The following is a 25,692-nucleotide window of genomic DNA, read 5'->3' on the forward strand; positions in this document are numbered from 1 at the left end:
TGTGCGCGCCACCACATCATTGTGTCTCTTTTGTGTCTCTCTTAGTGTCACACCAGCACGACTCAATAAAGGATTTTATTGGGCCACGTTAGCGGCGGGAGTAGATGATCTAAACGAATTCCTACATTTAATAAGGCCACGGACAGGTAAGCTGACATTTGCACATTTGGCTCTGCTTCGTACATATCTTGAGGAATATCGGACGACCGAAACTACATAAGGAAGACATTTTTCTCAGATTAGCATCAGCCTTTGCGCTATTCGTCAACCTCTCAAACCACTCTATATGAATCAGGACTCTCGATTTGTTCACTTGTAGCCATTTTTATCCCCAACTTTTGTTTTTCGATCAGTCAATTTTATCCGAAATAAGAAAATCTAGGGTTTCAGATCTCGATTCGGCCATGAACAGTTCGAATTTAGGAGAAATCTCTGTTTCGGCCTCGGAACTTTTGTTTTCAGCAGCTTCATTGATACCGATTTCGCAGTATCTCTTAGGGTTTCTGTTGGTTTCTCTGATTCTTCTTTATAAGTTTCTCGAAATTCATGTTTTTGAAGATCTCTTGAATGGATTTAGAGGAGATCCAGTGTCTTTAACGTATAATTCTTTCTCGGAGATCTATGGAGGTGTTGCTTCTAAGTGCCCGACTCTTCATGGGAGGTGAATTAATCCGTTAATTTTCAATTCTTTTTTTTCCTTTTAAATGTGGAATTTGAAATCTGTAATTGAGATTTTTTAACAATTCGAGCGAAGAAATCAAACCATGGAGATGAAAGAAAAACAGATTGTTAGGTTTGGGTAGAAGATGAAGGGTGAAATGACATTATATACATAAATGAGGGTATTTCGGTCATTTCATGTTCTGATAATAGAGCATCCCAATTCCATTACTAGAGGGATCCATCTAATTCTAGGTGTTTTAGATACACTCCTCCACCTTTGGGGAATATTTGAGATGCGTCCCTATTTTTTTCAAACTGATGGCATGCCCCTTGAACTCAGTCTCATGTGATAGACTATTGAAAAATGACCTGAATACCCCACTTCTTCAACCTATGGCCAAAATCTTAAGATTCTATCTACTTCAACCTTCAAACCCCAAGGCAAATTAGGATTTTTGGGCAAGTAAAAAACCATGGAATTTTGTTAGTAAAGTCCAAGGTTTTCTACAGAGGGCTAAGGCAAGGTTTGAAAATGATGGATTGAGGATAAGTTGAATATATGAAAAGTTTTAGATTGCTTAACTGAAGAAGCGGAAGAAGATCAAGAAGAGAAAGAGAAAGAGAAATTAAGAACAAGATGAATTTAAAATTGAGAAGAGGAGGAAAAGAATTTACAAACACTCTCATAAGGTCTGTCCACCTATAAATAATGGTCCAACACAACTACTCAAACAAGAATAGGAAGAAGGGCTGGACGATTGGAGTTCACTTGATAGGCTGAGTTTATCGTCATTATGTTACAGGCAGCATCGTCCTAAAATTTTGCAAGTTCAAAAACTTATATTAGAGTAGCAGGTATCCCCATCGAAACTCTTACTTGTAATATATCATGCAAACCCAAAACAAAACAATTAATCAGGAAGTCTTTTGCTAATCCCCTTGTTCTATTGGACAGTTGTTCAAATTATAGTTGATAGTCCCTACCAACCCCTATTGGACGCAACTTGAAAATGTTTCGTTAGGATTAGTTTGATCTATTGTGCCTAATCATGTACACTATGCTCATGTAAATATGTCCAATTCAATCCGCCTAAGGTGTGTTCTAACCATTGGTATCATGAAATAGCATCTCAGATAATATGAGCAGATGCAAAAGATCCCATATGTTCATCTGTGATATCGGGGAACTTTTTATATTGCTCCACATGAAAAATTCAACTAGATAGATCCTCTTTATTAAGCAATGGAAAATCAATATGAATCGTGCAACAATGAATTATAGCCTCTCCATGATTTGGACGGTCGTGTACCCCTCGATTATGGCCAGGATGACTGGTATCAATTACTCCAAGCGTACTCATATACACTCCAACATCCATAGCAACTCATTAATTTGTGTCCGGTTCAATGTCTTGGAAATTTTTTTGAATTTGTTGAGTGAGGGATAGAACTTGAACTTCAAGCTACTTAACCATCATAGCAAAGACTAGGAAAGATTTTCTGATATTAAATGTTTGGTTACTTAGCTCAAGAAGAAGATGAATTGAAAATTAAAAAGAGGAGGGGGAGAATTTAGGAATATTGCTTGCTTTCTATTAAGTATTGTCCATATAGGTATAGTGGTCCAACACAACTACTTCCAACTTTGACTACAACTCTAAAATAGGATAGTCCTAATTCAATTCTAAAACATAAGTATATTCCTACTAAACTCAGAGATAGTATCTTTTTAAAACAATAATAAATTGAATTAGAAACCTCGTAGGATTAGGAAACTAAATAAATAAGTAATCCTAATAAAAATAAATTTACCATATATGTTAAAAAGCTTGAAGATGACAGATTTTGGTTGAAAAATCAATGGTTTTTTTGGATAGAGGTTAAAATGAGGGCATTTAGTATGTCTATAAGAGAAGATCAAAGTCAAGGGGGCATGTCATAAGGTTGAAAACAAATGGGTATCTAAAACATTTCCCAAAGCGTCGAGGGTTATGTCTAAATCACCCTTATGTGTTATAAAAGTAGTTTGGTGTTGCAACATAAATTTTCTTCATCAAGTATAAACTAATCTAATGATCTGGGGTCTTAAACCTGTGAAAAAGACAAGCTTTCAAAAATTAATATTGGTCAGTATTCTAGTTCTGGTCAAGCAAAAAAGTGGGGGTATATTCATCTATTTATGAGTGGGGCACCCCATTTATGAAAAAAAAATTGTGCCCAATCACTACCAATGCTTATTTTCATGCAGGTATTTGGCTACTCCATGGCTTTCAAGTCCTCATCTTCAGACTGCTTTTCTAAACTTCTTTGGGAGGCCTCCTATTTTCAGTTATAGAAGGTTATTTATTATTTTTTATCAAGCTACATTTTTGTTTTCAACACTCTGGGTTTTATAAATTGATAATGTTCATTGATCAGGGTTTTGATGGTGATTCATTATGGGATTTTTCTATTCGAATTGAGAAACATTCTTTGCTTTTTTGGTAAAAATATATACATATGTGTTAAGGAAAGGCTGAAGCCCGAAGTATACATCGGACAGAAGGGACGGCTAACGAAGAAGCTATCTTAGAATAACAAACTATTGAACTAATAGAAGCAGGAAATTTTAGTGCAATATTCTCTTTGTTAAGACTGCCAAGAACATAGTCCCAAGTCCGTAAAATGTAGCTTTTGGATGCCCCCTATTGAAATTATTATTATTATTTATTATTTTCCTAGGCAAGCAAGGTGATTAGTTGTGAACGTGAAAGTGTTTTCAAAGGGGGTTGAACCTAGGTCATGGGATCAACTCTCCACACACCTTCACCAACTTCGTTAAGTTGGCACCTTCTCAATGTTGTTAAATAGCATATGCGACTATGTGCGATCAGCACATGCTGTTCGCATATGCGATTTTGCACATTGCATATACTGCAAAAAAAAAAAAAAATTTGTAGAAAAATATGCCATCGCACAAATCACATGTGCCATCGCATACGCTATTGCACACAAAAATATGCCATCGCATATTGGCAGATAGCATAATTTGGGGTATACGACTGTAGCATATGTGAATATGCAACCGCATATGACAACACTTCACCTTCAATTGACATGCTTATTATTCACCAATTGTCAACATAAAATAATGTTCCCCGAAATAAAACTTTCCTCAATTGATTTTTCCTAGCAATAGATGGAACCACCCTCCTTAAGCTTGTTTGCAATAATATTCTTAGTAAAATGATAAATCATATTTCAAATTGCTCTAAATCAAAACTAACCAAATAAATCTGGATGAGCTACCTTCGGAATAAGAGTTGTTGTTGCATTAACCTCCCCGATTGGTCAAAAGCTAATATGGCCTTTAAAACATGTCCGACTATTAACCATGCTTTGTTAGCAAATAAAACTGTAATTTAATTAGGGCTTAAAAAATGGGTCGGATTTTATTTGAAATTTGAGTGATCTGAATCCGAATTTAGCTAGTTCCTCCAATTTTATCCGAATTAAAAAAATGGGTTGGATATGGGTTATGTCCCTTGACACTGGTTGGACACAGATCCATACCTATATCCGCCTAGAACTGAATGATATATTACTTTGTAAGTTATATTTTATATTTTTTGGGTATTTTTTTTACAACCAACAATGTTGGGTGCAGTGGCTAAGGCCTCCCTCAATAAAAGAAGAGGTCTTGAGTTCAAGTTACACCTTTATGTTTTTTAATGAAATAACCTTGAATGACTCGAAATTATCCAACCCAAACCAATTAATTCGGTCGGGTTGAATCCGAATATGAGTTTGGTAAAAATAAAATGGTTCGGATATGGTTTTAGTTAGTAGGATCCGAGTTGGGTTTGGATATGGATATACTCATCCAACCCGAACACGACCTATTTTAAGCCCTAATTTTAATCCGGTCTGGGGGCCTTGCTACCCTTAGCTTCAAGTATAACATTTTTAACCTCCAAGCGACCCATTTTGAGTGAACAATCCCTCTATTAATCATTGTAGCCTTGGTGACAGAAAACTGAGTTGTGGCATTTGGCGAGACATCTTAGTTCTAGAGATGCCTGGAAGGAGGCATTTGAAGTTGGTCTTGGGTTTGTAATTTTATCCTTGTAGTGAGACATCTCATTGTTTAAACTAACTTGGTGGTACCATGAGACTGAGACTTTAAACCATGATTCTACTTGTCTGATTTTTTAAGGATTTTGTTTGTCGTAGTCCTGCTAGTTTGTGAGATGACTTTTTATCATCCCGACTATTTTTCAATGCTATAATTCATATGATATATTATGCAGCTTTACAAATTTCAGACATCATGATAGTGACATGAAATTGTAAGTCATGATTCCTATGTAACATATATCATTTTGTCCCAGGCAACTATTCCATGCTTCTGATGGTGGAACAATTGCTTTGGATTGGCTGATGCATTCTGATGGTAAACTTTGCTTTTGTTGTTTTATTTCCTTTCACTGTAGTTGGTAGATCCTCTCGAACTCATAAAATCTTTTTACTTACTACAAAAATTAAGAAAAATAAATAAAAGAAAAACCAATTGAGCGTTGGAATAGTGTTATTTTCTATGTGACAGATATCAATTGTCCACCTTGGGAAGACCTTGAAATAGCCTTCAATCTCAGAAGAAAAAAAACCCTCTCTCTCTTGGGTGCTCTGTGGATGATTGCATTGTGATGAATTTATTGCAAGAGTTTGGGTCCCTATTGAGGAGACTCATTTTGTATTGTTTGATTGGTGATTGTAATTCTTTATCATCCCAATATGCAAAACTAAATATTTGACTTGGAGCCTCTTGTGGGCTTTACCCTTCCATCTATGGTCTCCTCGACACTGTATGCCTTGATTTTTGAGAGGTTGATGGCTAAATCGGCATTGCCTTGAAGCAGTGCACGAATCCTCCAAGAAATCTTAGTGAGAGGAGTATCATGGATTTATATATTGACTGTTTAGCATTGGTGTCTTAAGAGTCTGTCATAGGATCAGTTGTATGTAATGTTTTGTTACCAACATTCTCATTGGACTAGTGACAAGGGACATCCTTCCCCTGAGAGTTGGGGGTAGACTCAGATCCAATTTCTGATACTTGTTTTGATAATCCCTAAATTGACTTATAATCTATCAAAAACCCTTTCACTCGTGTTGGACTTCCGTTCACATTCTAAAGCACATCGTGGCATGCTTTTTTGGTCCAATTGACCTCATGAATTTTTTACTTCCCTTGGTGGACCTACACACCAAAAATGGGAGTGATTGATGATTTATAGCCATTGGGCTCGAGAATTTTACATTAATGGCCAGGCGTTTGTGGAAATGGCTTTTAAGGCCAAAAATTGCTCAAATCCATTGTTTAGAAATCATCAATCTGGCTTATTTATGATGTGTAAGTTCACCAAAGGGAGGACCAAACAATCATTGGGTTAGTGGGCTCAAATATGTGTGCAACGTGGCATTTTGGATCATGGGCCATTTAGTATTCAATAACCTTGGGGTCATTATAGCATTGTCCTACCCTATGTTACCTAGTTCGTCGGTTCACTCCCTTCAAATTTGGGTAAACAGTTTGCTACTCTAAAACGATCCCATTTTGTAGGTGTAGGACGAGATAATTCAAGCATGCAAGTTACAAGTATAATGTTAAAAAATTCCAACTGTTAAAAAAAATCTAAATTTGTAACTTGCATGCTTGAATTATCTCTTCCTACACCTACAAAATGGGATTGTTTTAGAGTAGCAAACCGTTAACCCAATCCCATTTTGTAGGTGTAGGAAGAGATAATTCAAGCATGCAAGTTACAAGTATAATGTTAAAAAATTCCAACTGTTAAAAAAAATCTAAATTTGCAAGACAAATATTTCATCAGTTAGGAAAGTTGAGTGTGGTTATAGGTTCACTGTATGCGACGAACCCAGTGTGAATCGAACTATGGCCCAGTCCGCTTCATACTGGTTTGTGGTTCAGGGTGGTAAGAACAAATTCGGTAACATACTCCTACTCATTATGGCATTTGTTTTTATAATATTTGAAACCTCTTATTTCAGAAGGGACAAGTCTTGTATGCTTGTTTTAGAAGTTTGGATGATATGTTGGTTTTGTTTTTATTTTTCACCACACATATTCTATGTTGCAGAAACCTATCAATTTTCAAAATTTTCTATGCTTCTCTAATTCCTGCAACTACTCACAGTTTCAAGAGGTGCTTCCTGCATGAGTAATTCCATGTCTAAAGATGATGTAACTCCTATTGTGGTTGTGGTTCCTGGCTTAACAAGCGATTCTGCTTCTGCTGTGAGTTTATTCTTTTAGATAGTCACTCTTTTTAACTAAGTCCCACACTCTTCCTGAAGTTGTTCTTTCTAATTGCTTTTGTTTTAGTACTCAAACAATCGGTTCATCAGCTTAACATGATCAAGATGCCAGTTGAGTTGGCTGGTTTATTTATTTATATTTTGATTAGCAATAAAAAGATGGGTCGAGTCTGCAGAGAACTATATTAAAACTCATCATTAGTATTCTCATTCCCCAGTATATAGGAGCTTTGATATAATGGGCAAATATATTATGGTAGACTTGTCTTGTATCTTTCCTTTTTAATTAATAATATGATTTACTTGTCCAAAAAGCAGAAGAAAAATCTGTCTTCTTGGATTCCATAATGATGAAGATATCATTATCTTCATCATCAATGCCTTATCCAACTTATTTGGGGTTGGTTAGTCAGATACCATTTCACCATTTTGTCTCTTCCACTAAAACATGCATGTTCAAATCTTTTCCGATATGTCTCTAGAGTTGACCGAGAGCATCCTTGAACATTGCATTGGATATTTTATTGTAGGTGCTTGTATAAAAATATATAACATATTATGTTCCTGGTAATGAATGATCTCTAGAATACATGCATGGGACATGGTAGTGATATTTAGTTATTTTCCTTCATAGAAACTTCACTTTCCCCCTCCCCCCTCTTTTAAGGGGTTGAATATTCCCACTTCATGGCAGTAAGAGATGATTGTCTTCATTCTTGTTGAAGTGGTCATGCGAATTCAGGTTTTTTTGTTTGAACTTCCCTTTCTTTCTAACAATCAACTTCTATACTACCAAACTTTCCCATGTTGAACCAGTTACATATATGTTATTAAATTACATCTTGCTTACTCTTTTATCAAAATTGCAGTATATAAAGCATCTTTCCTTCAAGATTGCACAACGTGGGTGGAATGTTGTTGTTAGCAACCATCGGGGATTGGGTGGTATATCAATAACTGTAAGTTTCTTCTTCTCTGAAAGATTTCCTACACTTGGCACTGTACTAAGTTCTAAATTTTATGTTTAATTATCTAAAAGACACATGACTCTTCATTCTGATAATTCCCTCACCTGTCTCATATTTATATAAATGAATTTATGACTGGCATGAAATGCATTCTTTTTATAAGTTTAAACACACTGCTTGAGTATTTTTCTAATTTGCAGTGTATGATCACGAGTACGGTTTAAAATCACTCAATTTTTAGTTTTTTTCATAAATATTATGAAGAACTGGCTTTTAAGTGTTTAAAATAAAAGTTGGACTTCAAATCACATTTTTTTTTTTCACATTGATACACATTAGAAATGCTACCAAATATTCTAAACCAACATATGTACCTTGAATCATTGCATTTGATGTATGCTTATTATAGTATTAAATCATTGCATTTGATATGTGTTATGTTCCACACATTCAAATTTTAGTAAAAGATTTTCTTCATGTATATGTTAATGAAATACCCCGAAACATATCAAGACTTTCCAAAATGTTGTGATGCATTTAAATTTTTCAAAACATATCGCAATGTTTTTGTCTTGGTATGTGGAAAAAAAGGAAATGTTTCAATCGAAACATTCCGGAATAGGATGAAACAGTAAACCATGATCATGAGCTTTAGACAGTCAATGGATAGGTTACGAAAATGGATGAAGAATCTAAACATGGTTTTCATTGAATTTAAAATAAAAAAAGTATGATAGTCCCTTGAGGATTAATTTGGGGAGTATTAAGAAAAATGGGTCCCCGGATGAGTTTTTTAATGTTATTAGGGGTACACATACTGGAGTTGTAAATTGTGTCAGAAAAGTAGGTGGTTAAATAAAGGATTTCCAGTTTCAAAGTCCGTATTTAATCTGGGCTCCATCCTCTTTCATGGAACAACCATGCTTATTTGCACACAGTAGTCAACTTTAACTGTCTTCCTAGAGAGACCTTGGCTGATCTGAGCTATGTTTGCCTTCATGGATTGCCTTATCATATTTGAAATCAATTCAATATATCTTCTAAAATAATAGGGAAGTAGGGGATCATCTCCAGATGAACTTGAGCACAATATTTTTTGAGAATTTGTGTTGACGAGGGTTTTTATTTTAACTAATCAACATGGATTCTAAATTGTTCTGTCTCAGTACTTATCAGAAAAATTGTTTTGTTATTGAGCTGTGTAAGTCTTCATACGTTTCTTTGTTGTTTATGAATATGGAATTTCTCATTAACATTTTAGACAACAGTCTGATTGCTTTTATAATGCGGGATGGACCGAGGACATACGGACAGTTGTTGACTATCTTCATCAAGAATATCCAAAGGCTCCTCTTTTTGCTGTTGGAACAAGCATCGGTGCCAATGTTCTGGTATTAAATGCTTTTGACTTTTGATGCATGTTTTGTTTTGAGTTATATGGTGTCAAGTATTACGTAAATGTTTGAAATCATTTCATTTGCTACTTAGACTTTGAAATTCCTGAAGTGTGAGACTGATAATGATCTATTAACTTTTGAAAAATAGTCTTTAAGTGCAGCAAAATGATTTTTTTATTAGGATTAAAAGAAGGCCCATGAACGGTTCAAAATTTCATTTTGTTTCTGTTTATCTTGGCTTAGATATCTCTGAATTTGGGGTGGCTGAAATGAAACAACTTGAACATTTCATTTGCTTTGGAAAGTTTCAGTTTGCTTCTGTTTGTATTGGTGACACAAATCGAGACGTTCGGAAAAGCAGAACATTCAAAGAAAAAGCTGAAAAGAACAAAAATTCAATTGTCACGCGGAGACATCACTGCATGAAAAATAATCTAACACTAGAAATCACTAACAACGCTGAGCTTTGGTATTTACTTATGTTTGCTGGGGTCTTTGGAAAGAAAGAAATCAGTGGTTTTTTGAAGGAATTGCGACGACTTTTGACAACTTCATTGTATCTATTAAAGGTTTTTTGAGGAATTCAAAGGTGTGTTCTTTGATGATTTCCTGGGAAGGTGGGATTGGGTTTGTACACCTTAATAGTAGGGGCTTGGTTTTATTTTGATTGGCTGTTTTCTCTTGTATTTTTGGACGGTCACCTTGACCACTTTTAAAATAATTGCTTTTACTGATTAAAACAAAAAAAAAAGAATTGAGTCAATTATTCATCATCACTGTCATCATCATCTAAGCCTTATCCCAACTATTGGGGTCGGCAACATGAATCCTAATTCTCCATTAAACTGCAAGATATGTTTCTTCGCATCATCTTACCTGTACCATGTCATTGTCAGCCTTCCTCTTGCCCTTTAAAAGCTTTTGACTTGCACCAAAGCACTCCTCAGACATTCGTGTGATCATTAATCTTTAAAAAGTGCCTCATGGAATTTTCCACAATGCTTCCGGCTCCTCTTTAGACTTGAATGTCATTTTGTATAATAGCATTTTTCGCATCTTTAAATTGCCTGAGCCCTACTCCTCCACCTTTCTTTTGGTTACAAAGAATCTTCCAATCTACAAAATGGTACTTAAATATCTCCTAGTTCCTCTGAATAAAATCCATGATTGATCATTCTAATTTATTTACGTGAACGGATAAAATAGACTTAATAAATTGAAGGGATAAATATATCCTTTTGATTAAACCCATTTTTCTACGTATAACTTTCTTTAAGAAACCAATCTTTTTTCAAAATGCTTGATCATTGGATCCCAATAGATAGGCCCGATAGGAAGTTTATGCAGTTCGAAGTTTGAACCCCATGTTCGCTACTATCACACCAAATTTATTCTCTCCCACAACAAATACTGAACTTTTGGAAAAAGGTAGACTAGAAACCATCTCCTAATACATCTCAGATATCTTACTAGATCCAAGGATTCTTTTGTGAGGAAGATGGTTTCATCTGCAATTAAGATGAGAAATGATTGGGCCATCCTTATTGATTGGAAAATCCGGTATTACCCCATTTTTGTTTGCTCTTATGGTAAGCCTCCTCGGTGCCTCCACTAGGGTGATGATGGAAATGGAGATACCAGATCTCCTTGCCTCAATCTAACTCTCTTGAAGCCAATCAAAGAGAAATTGACTAGAAAGGAAAATGACGCCACCAAAATGCACAAGTTCATCTCCATTTTTATCTAAATTCCAATCCAGCTTACATATAATTCAGAAGCCCCATTGACATGTCACAAGCTTCCTCTGTGTCTACTTTGGGTTCTCCAACAATGAGAATTATGTTCTTTCAAAAACTTCTTTGCTCTCATGTATACCACACACAAGATCTCCCTTTCTTACCCTTGAATCTAAACATTCATTAGCTATTAGATACCCATTGTATCTATGTTTCCCCTTGACAAATGCTCTTAGGAAGGAAAAATTATTGACACCAATACCACCTTCAACCTAGATCTCATCACCTTGAAGATTTCACTTGTACTTCTTACTAAGCTAATATGTCTGAAGTCCCTTGATCTCACCTACACTTCCTTCTTAGGAATTACAGTAATGAAAGTGCAATTAGAACAAAGATCGAGAAAACCTTCCTTTTGGATCTGCTCTACCAAATACATGAAATCACCTTAATGATTTCTCATTAAGACTTGTAAAAATGTAAAGGTGAATGGGTGAAGCCACTAGAATCAAAGGACCTACCTCCCTGCATCTCCCAATGAGGCAAAAACCTGTATAACCTATTGTTCACTAACAAAGGGGACTCAACTATTAATGGCTTGTTCTTACTAGAGTGCGCTTCCTTTTCATAGTATGTTCCTCTAGCAACGCACTTTGGTTATGGCTAGTGCATTCAAACTCCAGCCCTCACGAGTCTTTTCTGATCCTCTATCACAGTTACATCCCCTCTCACTCTGGTATGTTGTTGCGTTGTTGTACGATATTAGCATACAATGAAAGAATTTCGTAGTTTCTTCCTCTTTGACATTCTCACTCTCAATTTTTTCCTCATTTGTGACCTTATCTTCTGATGAAGGACCCTCTTCCTCATCTATTTGGGCAATCATACAGAGAATTGTACTCATCAGTAGACACAACGTATCTGATTTATCCAACCACATGTTATATATTTGAGTATTGCTGATGTTTGGAACACAAATTGGTAGAAGCATCTATCTATATGTATGTATGTGTGCACATGCATGTGTCAATGTTATGGGAGAACCATGCATATTCGACACTTTTTTTCTTTATATTTATTTACAATACAATCCTTATTTGGAAGCTATAGACATACTAACAATCCGATTGTTACTTCATCAATTGAATTGGGTGATAATTTCAGGTTAAATATCTTGGGGAGGATGGTGATAATACTCATTTTGCAGGGGCTGCGGCTATTTGCTCTCCTTGGGACCTTTTGGTTAGTGTTACTATTATTTGATACTAATGTGCCAGCAAGTATTCACTTTTCAGTTGGTTTTAATTTTTCAGAGCAAAATTTCTTAACTTTTCAGATCTCGAGTTGTATTTGCTCAGTCCAAGCTTTCTTTCACTAATTTGCACTATTCTGTTCCTTTTGTTTTGACTCCTCATAGCACGAGCTACTTTTACCATTTTTAAGGTTGTGTCCTGTCATACTCCCCACCCCAACACCCACCTAGGTGCACCTTACAAAAAATCCAAGGTAAATGGTTGACCTCTTTGCCAAGAAAAAAAAACCCCTTTTTATCAAATACAGTTGGAAATGTTTTGAGCATCATAGTAGACAATACGAATCGGTCAATCAGGTGATGTTCTTGAGAGGTGTGCTATGTTTCTTTGAGGAGATTTCTAGGTTATGAATTAATCTTCAAAAGAGTTAATTTTTCGCGGTTGGAGGAAGCTCCCATGCACTCAGGTGGGCTAATATGTTTGATTGCCAGAGGAACCACCGTCCGACATTGTATCTAGGTTTTCCCTTAGAAGCATCTTATAGGAGCAAGGTTATTTGGGATTCAGTGATTGTAATGATGGAGAAGAGGCTGAGATCCTGGAAATCAAGTAGAGAAGGAAAGTTAACACTAATCAAGAGCACACTGTCAAGCATCTTGGTTTACTAGCATTCACTATTCTCTATCCCCAGGAGTGTGGAGGATAGATTGGAAAAAATGATTAGGTTTTCTGCCTTTATACCACAAAATTCCTTAATGGCCATTGAAAAACAATTGATCATCTAGCATACATGGAATTTCACATGTTGGTCTTTAGAGATTGCTAAATTTGATATACGTTAACAATATAGCATGTGGTAACATATTCCACAATCCCCCCCACCCCACACCCCACTTTTGCTAAAGAGATTAACCAAGTAGCAAAGCCATCCACCTCATTTTCGGGGAAGATATAGCGAATCACCTTTGCGTTAAAGGAAAAATAATAGTTAGACTTCTGTTCCATGTTCAAAGCCAATGGAGAAACTGTTGACCATCTCCATATTCCTTGTGAATTGGCTGCTAAGGTGTGGGTCCCACTTCTCTCTTTTTAATATTTATTAGACCGTTTTGTTCTATGTGGTATCTCTGTTTCCTAAGTTGGGATTGTTGAGCCTTTAATGCTAGAAATAGAATTTATGGCGAATCTTACCGTTGTAATTTGCTGGTGTATATGGAAAGAATAGGTAGGAGAATCTTCGAGGGAAAGTACTCTCTTCATGACATTGTTGTGTATCAAAGTTCATATTTTGGTGGGCCACAATGCACAAGGAGTTTAGGGGGTCCATTCTTGGAGGATTTTGTTTTCATATGAGGCTAGGTTGTAATTGGGGGTTGATAGATCTATAGTTTCTTTACTTTGTTATTTTAGTTAGCAATTGGTAGGTTTTCCTCAATTTCCATGTGTACTTTGTTGCTTCTTGGATTGAAACAATTACCAATTCTTGTCAGGAAACCAAAAAGGGAAAGGATGAAGAAATAAATGGTTTACACTCTCCTCATTCTCATTTGCACATAATACATTTCTTAGGTATCATCTTCTTCAGTGATTGGGATGATCCATTGTCAATACCTTAACCAACACAGCAGTCCAAATGAAAGCTTTCTCGCTGGGAGGAATTGATTGTTCCTATATATAGAGCTCCCAATGCCTTTACCTTTATCCACATCACCTAAGTGTCCTTCAATACTATGTGATATACCTTTAGAAACCTCATGAAAGTCTTGTTTCCTCAATTATCGACTCAAAGAATCTGCTACAGTCCTCTTTAAGACTCATGCCATGGGGGATTGCATAATAGACGTCCAGATCAGGATTCTGGCCCATCAAACTCTTTATAGTTTTTAGAATGTTTATTGATGTGGATAATTCCTCCACATACCTACAATGCTTAGCAAGAAATCTCTAATCTCTGATAAGATCATCTTTATTTTGGTGCCTTGGTGTGTAACAATAACATCTATAATTGAATTTTCCATGGCGTACTACGACTTAACGTTACGAAAGTCTTCTTGTCACAAATTTTCTACCTAATTTTGGTTCATTTGTGTTGGTTGTCGTCTATTTGATATTATGGATATTGTGTATGAGCTTGTTATCAGAAATTACCTTTTTTTCTGCACGTGTTGCAGATCTGCGACAGGTTCATAAACCGTAGAATTGTGCAGAGGTTCTATGACAGAGTTCTCACAATTGGTCTTCAAGGTTATGCAAAATTGTATGTGCATGCTACCTTTTTCACTGACAGTTGAGATGTTGAATACGAACTTTTTAATCCATTTGAAGTGTGTGATTTCAACTTGAGATAATGATGATATTTCATTTTACTTCTTGTCCTGGATAAGTTTAACAACTTCGATGCAATTTGAAACTTTTTTTTACTTTGGCTTTTGGTGCCTTTCTGTGGAATAAAATATATTTTGTTTTCCTGCAGACATCAGTCTACCTATTCTCGGCTTGCCGATTGGGAAGGCATTAGAAAGGTTTTCTTCCTTCTCATGTTACTTCTGGATTTAACTGATCTTTTAATATTACTGAGGAGTGAGGTGTAATCAACATAGAGAAATTTTGATAAGCTGTAGGAGCTTAATGAAGCCCGTATCTATAGAATTATGACTTGTTGCTGGTATCAAATAGTTCAGTTCTTACATCTTAGTTCTTTTGAGAAAATATTGAAAATTTGAATTTGAATTTTTTGCTTGAGAAGAGTTTAAAATACGTATAGAAACCTTAAGTACACCCTTCACATTGAAGTTCTATAGTTAAGGGTACATCTTCTTGTTAGGGATCTGCCAAACCTTAGCATACATCCCTAATAAATATCTAGGCGTCTATTTTTTTTTAATGAATTTCAATAGGTTGTAGGGGTCTGCCAAACCCTAGCCTACATCCCTAATAAATATGAGTAGTTCTAAATAATTACATAACCATATTTATGGTAAATATCTATCATTATAAAGCTAATGTGTGGTACTTTAATAGTTTGCTACAACTAATAAGACTCAGATTTGTATCCTGCTTCCTACCAACTAATTTCCGTATCGTCATCCCCTCTATCTTCAACAGTCGCGCACTGTTCGGGACTTTGACAACTACGCCACCTGTCTTGTAGGAAAATTCGAGGTATCAATGTTTAATATAAACTCTCATTTTCTTTTTTATCTTCCCATTGAATTACTGAAAATTGCATCTCTTCTCTCAGACGGTAGATACATACTACAGACATTGTAGCAGTGCTAGCTTTGTGGGAAATGTAGCAGTGCCACTCCTCTGCATCAATGCTTTGGATGATCCTGTCTGTACTAGGGAAGCCATTCCTTGGGATGAATGCAGGTAGATTCCTCTCCTCTTTTGAGGTTTTTTTTTTTTTTTTTCATAGAGTCAGATCCTGAGCATCTCATCTGTTGTTTGCTTCTTTTATAGGGCAAATAAAAATATTGTTCTCGCCACTACACCACATGGCGGACATCTAGCTTTTTTTGAGGGAATAACTGCAAATCATCTGTGGTACCGTTTGATTTCTATCTTTGTAGTAGCTTCCAGTTCTGATTAGTTGTTTGTCCTTCTAATGAAATATTTTCTTCTTTGACTCCCTGCACACTACACTATTTTGTCTTGTTGACAATGTTGAATCTTTTGACAAGAAACGGAAATTTTATGTCTGCATACGTCTACCACATCTATGTATGTTATGTACCTATGTAGTTATTCATATGGGCAAGTTCTTCCATTCATCACTGATATATATACACATGATTATTACTGTCATGTTCATGGAAATCCCCACCTACGATAGCTGTTATCTGTCACTAATTTGATATTATGTTATGTTCCTCGTATATTTGTATCTGAGTATTATATGTTTCTCTCCCTTGCAGGTGGGTTAGGGCTGTTGATGAATTTCTCAGTGCTCTACACACCAGCCCATTTATGCATACACGGAAGAAGGTATAAATTTTTTTTTCCGATTTCCCTTTTATAGGTTTCTCAAATAAATAGTGATATATATATACACATTTGAATTTTGGATGGATTGGGTTCTTCCTTCATGATGGCGAAGAGAATCTTGTGGGTCTCTATTACCTTTTGTTGTATGTTGGGGTCTTTGGAAAGGAAGGAACCGACGGGTCTTTGAAGAAAAAGTGACTTCAATTGATCACCTCATAGTGTCTATTAAAGGGTATCTGTTTTATTGGTGTAAAGCCTTTTGATGAATTCAAAGGAATTTCTTCGAGGACTTTATGGGGAGGTGGGATTGGGTCTGTAGATTGTCGTAGTAGTGTCTGGGTGTACTTCTCTTGTCTCTTGTTTTGTCCATTGTATTTCTTGGTTGGTTATCCAACCACTTTTAATTCAATTTGCATATACTATTTTACTTATAAAAAACAATATAATACATACATACATACATACATACATACATATAATATACTAAAAATAATAGCAGTGAGAAGCAATTATACTGCTGAAGCAAGAAATTTGGGGATTGCTATGAACATGAGATTTCCTTGTTCTACATTCCAGTGGTGCAATTTACGGGTCATTTCACAATTTTTAATCCTCTTGCATTGCTGACACAGGTTTCTTCCCCACACTTTACGCATGAATCATCAATCGATCAAGGCCCATATGTTAGTATTTCGGAAGATGGAATGGTGTCTGCATTGGTCAGTGAACGAACTAGTAATGAGACGGTTGATAATTTACCTGAGGAGCATAATATGGATGTAAAAAACACAGAGGACACTGTTTCAGATATAGAGCAAAGTGAACACAACAACGAAGCCCAACCAGAATCTGTGCTCGATACTGCCCAGCCTTCTAAACAAGATACACAGAGTGACCGAGATGTCAAATATTTCCATGAAGTAATTACTCCTATGAAAAGATGCATAGATCAGCTGTCACGACAGAGTAAGAGATCAATGTGGTTGCTTGCGTACATTGCTATTGTAACGACTTGGCCGTTTTTGGGATCAGCTTTGCTCATTGTGTTCAAAAGAAAAGTTAAAAATTTCTTACCTGCAGCATGGATGAGAAAATAGGTAGAACTCTAGTTCTCTTAATCACTAAGAAACCCTTTTTTTTTTTTAATTTGTGTTGTTTTTCGGTTATTATGGGACAGTTAGTTGCTGAGGCTTCTATATTTAATACGACACTAAAAAATAATTGGAAAAAAAAGTAAAATAAGAAGATCTACATTATGGACTGTATGAAACCATAATTTGTAAGTGAAAAATGAACTCGGTGTTGAAGTTTCCAAAATGTAAAGTTCATCAGTGGTAATACTATAGACCTGTGATCAAAACCTCATCTCACCTGATTTAACCCTCCTCTCACCCAAAAAGAAACACACACACATATGACACCTTATGTTTTCCCCTACATGTTTTGTCTTACATGGGTTAGGGGTTTCAGAATGGAAAACCTTTTAACCCATGTAAGACAGTCACATCCGGTTCGATTGGAGTTGCGAGAGAAGTCCGGAACCTTATTCTACTTAGCAGTCAGGCCCTCAAGCCCACGGGTTCTCACCACTCAACAATTTCGATGACCAATTATTGGTAGGTTGTTTGATTGGCAGGCATTAGTACCTTGATCAGGAAAGGAGGAGAGTTGAACAGGTACTCTTGTTAGCAATAACTAGATAGAAACACATAGGGCGTCGAACATGATCTATATATATATATATATGCATACACACGATATGAAGATTGAACCTCATATCGTACATCTTGACGTGAAAGTAGATAGGAACCATTGGTGCTTTTTCACTTGTATCTAGAGGAGAAGCATCTACCGTTCCCATACACTTTTCACGTCATGGTGCGCAATGTGAGGTCCAATCAAGTCAAATTTCAAATGAGCCAATTGTCATATTTTAAGGTGATTTAGACTCACCCCTGTAGGTTTTGGTGAATATTTGAGGTATTTCAAATTCATGAAATCGCCCCTTGATGATTGGTCCTCTCTGAGAGACTATTAGAAAATGTTATACATGGTTTCATTTTCAATTTCTCGCAGAAACCCTGGTTTTCTCTCCAAAATCTTGATAAAAAATTTACCCTCAATTTCAACCACAAGATTCAATCTCAAAAACTCTACCAATTTTTGGGTAGAAAAATCAAGATTTTTAAGCAAGAGATTGAAGATGATGGATAAAAAAGAACGAACATGCTAAAAATTTAAATGTTTGAAGATACTCAATTTTTTGGTGAAAAATCAAGGGTCTTTGTTTAAAGGTTTGTAAAATTGAAACACACATTTTGTTTATCTTCTCTTGTGGAAGATGAATGAATCGTATATCGTATATATAGATTACAGATTTAACAACATTTGAACAAATCTTCTAGATATGAAAGTTCAAAAAAATTAAATAACTAATATTAGATTTTTTAATTAAAAATAAGGATTTACAATAGGGAAAGAATAATTAAAAAGTGTTTTTTCAACTAAAGGAGGGTTTGTTGGAGTCTTCAACGTAATAGACGATTTGTAGGAGAGTGAAGAATTTATAGGAGAATTTCAACATATCTTCTAATCTCAATGTATCTACGAGATACGAATCCTAATACTCTCCCTCAAGTTAGAGTGAGGTTGGTAATGTCGACCACACTTAACTTGTTAGTAAGTTGTTGAAATGCTTGTACACCAAGTGACTTTGTAAATAAATCTGCAAGTTGATCATGAGAGCGAATAAAGCGAGGCTAAATGATGTTCGTCGTGATCTTCTCTCGAACGAAGTGGCAGTCAATTTTGATGTGCTTAGTTCGTTCATGAAAAATCGAGTTCTCTGCGATATGGATGGCGGCTTGGTTGTTGCAGAATACAGAAATGGGTGCTGGATGGGAAATACCAAATTCTTGTAGGATGAATTTAAGTCACTGTCATTTACACGAAACATTTGTCAATGCTCAACATTCGGCTTCAGTAGAAGAGTGTGAGACAGTTTGTTGTTTCTTAGTTTTCCAAAAGATATGATTGGAAACTAGCATTGTAAAATATCCAGGGGTGGATCTTCGTGTTGTTGGGCAACTTGCCCATTCAGAGTCAATGAAGAGCTAGATCGCTTGAGGAGGACAAGCCGATCCCTTTAGATAACAGAGATTTGCAGCATCAAGATGATAAGTATGCAGTTGTTGCATAAATTGACTAAGAGTATATACAACATATTGGATGTTTGGTTGTGTAACAATAAGGTATAGGAGACGTCATATGAATCTTCTATACTATGTTGGGTCGGAGAGAGGATCCCTAGATATGGGTGTTAATCATCATTGTTGTTCCATAAGGAACAAAGAAGGATGTGTAGCAAACATACCAACATCATATAATATATCTATAATATATTTTCGTTGGCAGAGAAATATGCCTTTAGGAGAATCTAAAACTTCAATACCGAGGAAATATTTTAATTTTCCAAGGTCTTTGATGGAAAATGTTTTTTTGAAAAAAAATATGAATGATTTGATAGCATCATTGTTTCCTGTGATGATGATGTTATCAATATAAACAAGAACAAATAATGAGATGGATCCCTCAATTCTAGTAAATAAGCTATAGTCCGAGATGACTTGTTTGAAACCTTGTTAGATTAAGGTAGTCTAGAATATGGAAAATCATTGTCATGAGGTTTGTTTTAGATCGTATAATGATTTGTTAAATTTATAGACTCGAGTCTACCCCTTACGAGAAAAGGCTGGGGGAATTTTCATCTAAACTTTTTCATCAAGAAAGCTTTGTAAAAAAAAAAAACATTGTTAACATCCAGTTAGTGTAAGGCCCATCCCTTAACCATGACAATAGAGAGGAGAACTCGAACAGTGACAAGCTTTGCAACTAGGGCAAAGGTATCATGATAGTCAATGCCCTCAACTTGATTGAAACATTTGTAAGTTTCATATTTTTTCAATCTCGAGACATATGTTGAGTATCAGATCGATTTGCCATTGAAGATAAGAGATAATGCAAACACCTAAGACCATACTTAGATGATTGATAGGGCGATCCGTAGTGATTAGGAAAACTCTTTTCTTTACTCGTCCATTTATCGGATTTTTTGGGAATCGAAAATGGTCATAGAGAAGACATTAGAGATTTGACCACCCTAAAATTATTTTCTGTCCTTGGTGTTTTTTTTAAAATGTCATTATATACGTAAAATCTAGCACATATTCGAACTGTTTTGTCACCAGACTTTTTGAAAGTTCGTTTTGATAAAAAATGGTTTTAAAAAAAAAATGTATTTTTATCATTTCACCCACTTATATCGTGACCCACCCCTTGGTGGTAGTTTGGGGATGTTCTAGATAGTAAAATCTATCAGATCTCCAGACGAGATGTGAAACAGAGTTACCGTTTAAAAGTTATAGCCAAAATACTATGTGGGGGCATTTTTGTAATTTGCTCATGCCCCAATCTTGTGTCTGACAACGCCATCGTCTGCAAGTGCTCAACGGTCATATTTTTCACCGTTGAGACACGAATTTACCCATTTCTTTCTAAACCAACTCCTCTTTACTTCTTTGTGTTTGTCGAAGCTTTAGAGAAGAAGTCCCCCCATTCCCATACTCTTCTAACCTTGTCTAGCCATGGAAGGCCTCAAGCTTAGTAGAAAATCCTTTCAACCCAAGTTCTTTTCTCAGTTGAACATCTTCTTCCATCAAATCCATGTACACCGCAAGAAGTCATCTACAATAGTAAGAAAAAAAAAAAACGTGATCCACTATAAGAGGGTAAAGAGAAAGGCCCCCAAATGTCACAGTAAATTAATTAAAAATGCTTACTACTAAAATTAGTACTTTTATTAAATAACAATCTAGTTTGTTTTGCTTGTGGACAAGCATTACAATGACATTTAAAATAAGAGGAAATAATAGAAAATTCTCAACTAAGTATTTAAGCCTAGAGATAGATGGAAGGCCGAGGCACCAATGCCAAAGGTCAAAATTATTTGTGGGTAAAATTGAAAATGTAGAAGTTGAAGATATAAATGATAGAAACCATCTTTGAAATCACCCCGACCAATCTGGTTCTTTGTCTGTGGGTCCTGAGACACACATTGAAATGAGAAAAAAATAACTTCACAATTACAAGATCAAGTTAATTGTGAGATAGATAGTAGATTGTATTGAAAGAATGAATATGAAAAACATGATGAAATATCATACAGGAAGAGAATTTTATTGTGCTAATGTGATGAACAAAGGCATGAATTCCATCTGGTAATTGAACAGAAAAGTGAGGTGGTGCTTTATCATGTGTGTGAAAGGAAGATAAATTAAAACATATGTGATTGAAGGCACCCAAATCTACTATCCAAGAAGTAGAAGAAGAAGGTGATATCATACCAGCAAGGTTTATCGTCGGAACTGGTAAAATATATTTTGAATCAGATCCCAAGAATTGTTGAAGGTGAACTTGTTGTACCAATGTGAGATACAACATGTTGGCCGATGGAGTAAGCGGCGGAATCATAACAACAACATGATTTTTGTTCTTCGGTGAGTAGCTATGAATTTTGTAGCATGTAGTCTTTGTGTGGTCATGACGATTGCAATGATCATAGAAGGGTCGCTGACGTTTGGAAGGATATGAGGTAGAATAACCAACATGAAGAACCACATATTCAACACTTAGGACATATGAATTATTGATTTCTTGTTATTTTTCTTCTTGGCGGATGAGAGCATAAATCTGGATTGTAGAAGGGAGAGGTTCCATAAGGAGGATTTGACTACAAATGCCCGAAAACTATCCAAGGTTGAATAATGTGTATGGAATTGAGTTCATCCCAAAGAGATTTGAGGTGGGTGAAATATGAAGAAACGGATCGAATTTTTTTTTGAGAGCAACGATGGATTGCTTGAGATAATAGATTTTGGGGTATTAGATTGAGAGAAACGGTCATGAAAATTGATCCGGATATCCCGTATGGTGTTTGAATAAAGAATGCTTGTGCGGATATTACAAGAAACTGAGTTAAGGATCCAACTGCTAACTAAGTCATTGCAGCGTTCTCACGAAGAGATTTCTTCGCCAGATTTTGACTTTTAAATCGACCGTCAATGAATCCAAGTTTGTTTTTGGCACGAAAGGCCATAGTTATCACCTGTAAGGGGAGGGGAAACAAGGACTGTAGTGGGGCTATCAGAATGATGGATGGAATAGGGTTCGATGGACTCAATTTTGGAGTTTTTTTGTTGAACGTTGGCCATTGTGTATTAAATCTTTGATCCAAACCTACTGCTTTGATACCATGTAAAATTGAAACACACACATTTTGTTTATCTTCTCTTGTGGAAGATGAATGAATCGTATATTGTATATTGTATATATATATTACAGATTTAACAAAATTTGAGTAAGTCTTTTAGACATGGAAGATAAAAAATATTAAATAACTAATCCTAGATTTTTTAATAAGAATAGATAATCGGGAAAGAATAATTTAAAAAGTGTATTTCTTCAACTAAATGAGGATTTGTTAAAGTCTTCAACGTAAGGGAGGATTTATAGGAGAATCTCAATATATCTTCTGATCTCAACGTATCTAGGAGATACTAATCCTAATAAGGTTGAAGACGAGGGTTTGCAGTAGTATTTTTTCAATAAAAATTGGAATAATGCTTATGCATTGCCGGTCTCATAAAGGAATGTAAACTAGGGTCGCTTAAATCCCTGATCACCTTTCAAAAAAACAAAAAATGAGGTTTATTTTTTCTTATCATTTTCTATTATTTCAAAATAGAATACTCTCAAGGAGAGTTTGAAAACAAAACATAGGGTATCTTGCATATTCACCAAAACTCCAAATCTTTGAGTTTTTAAGTAAAGATTCCAACTTCTTACTTTCAAGAGAACATACAAATTTTCCATCTATAGCTTTGGAAGTCAGAAAGTAAAGCTAATTAATTACATTGCTACTATCGACACAATAGTTCAAAGTGCCTCACATGTAACTGAAAAGTGTGGAGAGACCCCTAAGGAAGTTCCCTAATCATTTCAATCATCTGTACCTAGAAATGACTATCACTTGAGATTTGTAAAGAAGTCGCTTAGTTGAAAACTGATAAATATAAAGTTGTAGAAGTCAATGGAGAGGACTGAACAGAGGGAGAGTTCTTTGGCTGAGTAGGAGAACGAAGAGTAGTAGGAGAACGAAGAGTAGGGATCATAGGGAGTGCTAGAAGGTGTAGCCAGGATTTTACCCATGTAGGGGCAACCAAGAGTAAAAAAAAATAAAAAATAAAAAAATTTGTGGGGACAATTAAGAGTAAATATACAAATAAAAAAATAGCTCTCGGGGGTAACTAAGAGTGAAAAAAAAAAAAAAATTGAAGGCAGTAGCAGATTTTTTTATCCGGTGCTAAAATCTATAACAATAACTCACTAATCTATAGACTGAAATTTTTTGTGGGGACAAGTGCCTCCACCATAAATCCGCCCTGAGTATAGCTACGAAGGACCAACTTGAGGAACAAAGTTTCACCGTGGCTCAACCTAGTCATTCACTTTGAGAGAGAAGGTAGTATGTTACTCCTCCGTTGAATTACCATTTTGTGAGTTGAAAATGAGTTATTTATGATTTCAGCTAATTGTTCATTTTAATTACTAAAACGTGAATGATCACGTTTTCGTGAAAAAAATTCAGAACGATAACAAATTTGACTATTTTAAATAGGACTTAAAACTGGTTGGGTTCCTGAAGGATATGAGTATGTCCATATCCATATCCTACCCAGATTCATATCTGACTTGGATCATATTTGCTAAAAATCATATCTGAATCATTTTACTTTCATTAAAATCATATCCGGATTTGATCTTATCGAATAAATTATTTTAATTGATCAAGTTAAACAATGTCAAACCGTTTAAGATTATTTCAAATAAAATTATTAAAATGTGACTAAATGGTGATTTGACTCAAGACCTCGTTATTTGAAAGAGAAGCCTTCATTGATGAAAGATAACTTAAAAAATATAACAATATAATTTGTAAAATAATATATCATTCGAATCTTGACGAATATAAGGATGGAATAGTATCTGACCCGAATCCGACTCAAATCAAAAGACATCAATCTATATCCAAACCATATTTTAATTTGGATATAATTGATCAAATCAAATCCACTAAATTTGGATTTCAATTTCAGATAAAAAAAAACCATACCATTTTAAGCCCTAGTTTTAAAGTGACTATTTCGCAAGTTTAGAGGGATTATTTCCAATTAGTCACTTTAAACATACGAAATTGTCATTATAAATCTGGGAAATAATCACTTTAAAAACGTTTGAATTCATTATCGTTCATGTTTTGGTAATTATAATGAACAGTGAGCCAAAATCGTAAATTCGTCAAAAGTTGATCACTTTTTCATAAATATCCCTTACTCCCTTTACCCTTTACTTGTAGGGAGTACAAATGTACAATACAATCATGGTTATAACTTTTAAGGTCTCAGGATACCAACTTTGATCGTTAATTGGATAGTTTTAATCCATTTTTTAAAAAAATGAAAACTGCTATTGGCACCTCAACTTTTACTTTTTATAACCTCATTTTTTAAATTATTTATCACACTCCAATTAAAGATTGAAACACACCTTATAAATATTACAAAACTTATTACCTCAGCGTTACAAAGCATTATATAACACATTCGAACTATTCAAAGCTAGCTTACAATTAGGATTAGGCTGAGAGAGATTTTCCATTGGCACCCTAACTGTTACTTATTTTCAGCCATTGACTCTTTTTTTTTTTAAATATTGGGGTGCCAATAGCAACTTTCCAAATTCTTTATACTTATTTATTTTAAAATGATTATATTTTTTTATATATTACAAACTGTATCAGTAAATGCTCAATCACAACATCTTAAATATATAAAAAAATATGCTTATAGTTAATATATAAACAATTAAGAGAGCTTCTATTGCCACACCAACTTTTGCTAATGCCATCCCCAAGATGTGTGCTAATTCTTTGGTGATTTACATAGGAATTGGGATGGCATTAGTAAAAATTGGTGTGGCAATAACATCTCTCATTATTAACTATGAATTATTTTATATCAAAAATACAAAACACAGTTGACTTTGCTGAATTGTCATGCATTTAATATATATATATATATATATATGGGTCGGGTTCTGGAAGACGCATTGCAACACACATATAGACAACGTGTTTGTCTTATATGGGCAAAAATGTTTGGAATGGGCTGATTTTTTGTGAGGATGATCTCTGTGATGACGGGATCATCCTGGCAAAAAATCATCCCATTCCAAAACTTGTAACCCCATCAAA

General features: G+C 35.2%; 1 protein-coding gene across 1 annotated transcript; it reads left to right on the forward strand.

Annotated features, from left to right (window-relative positions):
• Positions 1 to 145: 145 nt before the first annotated feature.
• Positions 146 to 17,703, forward strand: LOC147404279 (uncharacterized). Its single transcript, XM_086440147.1, has 14 exons — positions 146 to 661; positions 2,912 to 3,001; positions 5,034 to 5,095; positions 6,861 to 6,961; positions 7,851 to 7,940; positions 9,218 to 9,340; positions 12,247 to 12,324; positions 14,507 to 14,592; positions 14,809 to 14,857; positions 15,441 to 15,497; positions 15,577 to 15,707; positions 15,798 to 15,881; positions 16,253 to 16,322; positions 16,955 to 17,703. The coding sequence occupies exons 1-14, from the start codon at positions 405 to 407 to the stop codon at positions 17,417 to 17,419; spliced, it is 1,743 nt and encodes a 580-aa protein (XP_086296273.1). The 5' UTR covers positions 146 to 404; the 3' UTR covers positions 17,420 to 17,703.
• Positions 17,704 to 25,692: the final 7,989 nt, after the last annotated feature.

Source organism: Akebia trifoliata, chromosome 4 (assembly GCF_017979445.1).
Source record: "Akebia trifoliata isolate Shusen 1 chromosome 4, ASM1797944v1, whole genome shotgun sequence".
Lineage (NCBI taxonomy): Eukaryota > Viridiplantae > Streptophyta > Magnoliopsida > Ranunculales > Lardizabalaceae > Akebia > Akebia trifoliata.

What these genes read in the sequence shown, in the direction of transcription:
- LOC147404279 (XM_086440147.1), top strand. Translation starts at nt 405, where the DNA reads ATGAACAGTTCGAATTTAGGAGAAATCTCTGTTTCGGCCTCGGAACTT. An exon ending in CCTATTTTCAGTTATAGAAG is followed by an intron (nt 3,002 to 5,033) that starts GTTATTTATTAT and finishes ATTTTGTCCCAG; the next exon opens with GCAACTATTCCATGCTTCTG. An exon ending in ATAACTGCAAATCATCTGTG is followed by an intron (nt 15,882 to 16,252) that starts GTACCGTTTGAT and finishes TCTCCCTTGCAG; the next exon opens with GTGGGTTAGGGCTGTTGATG.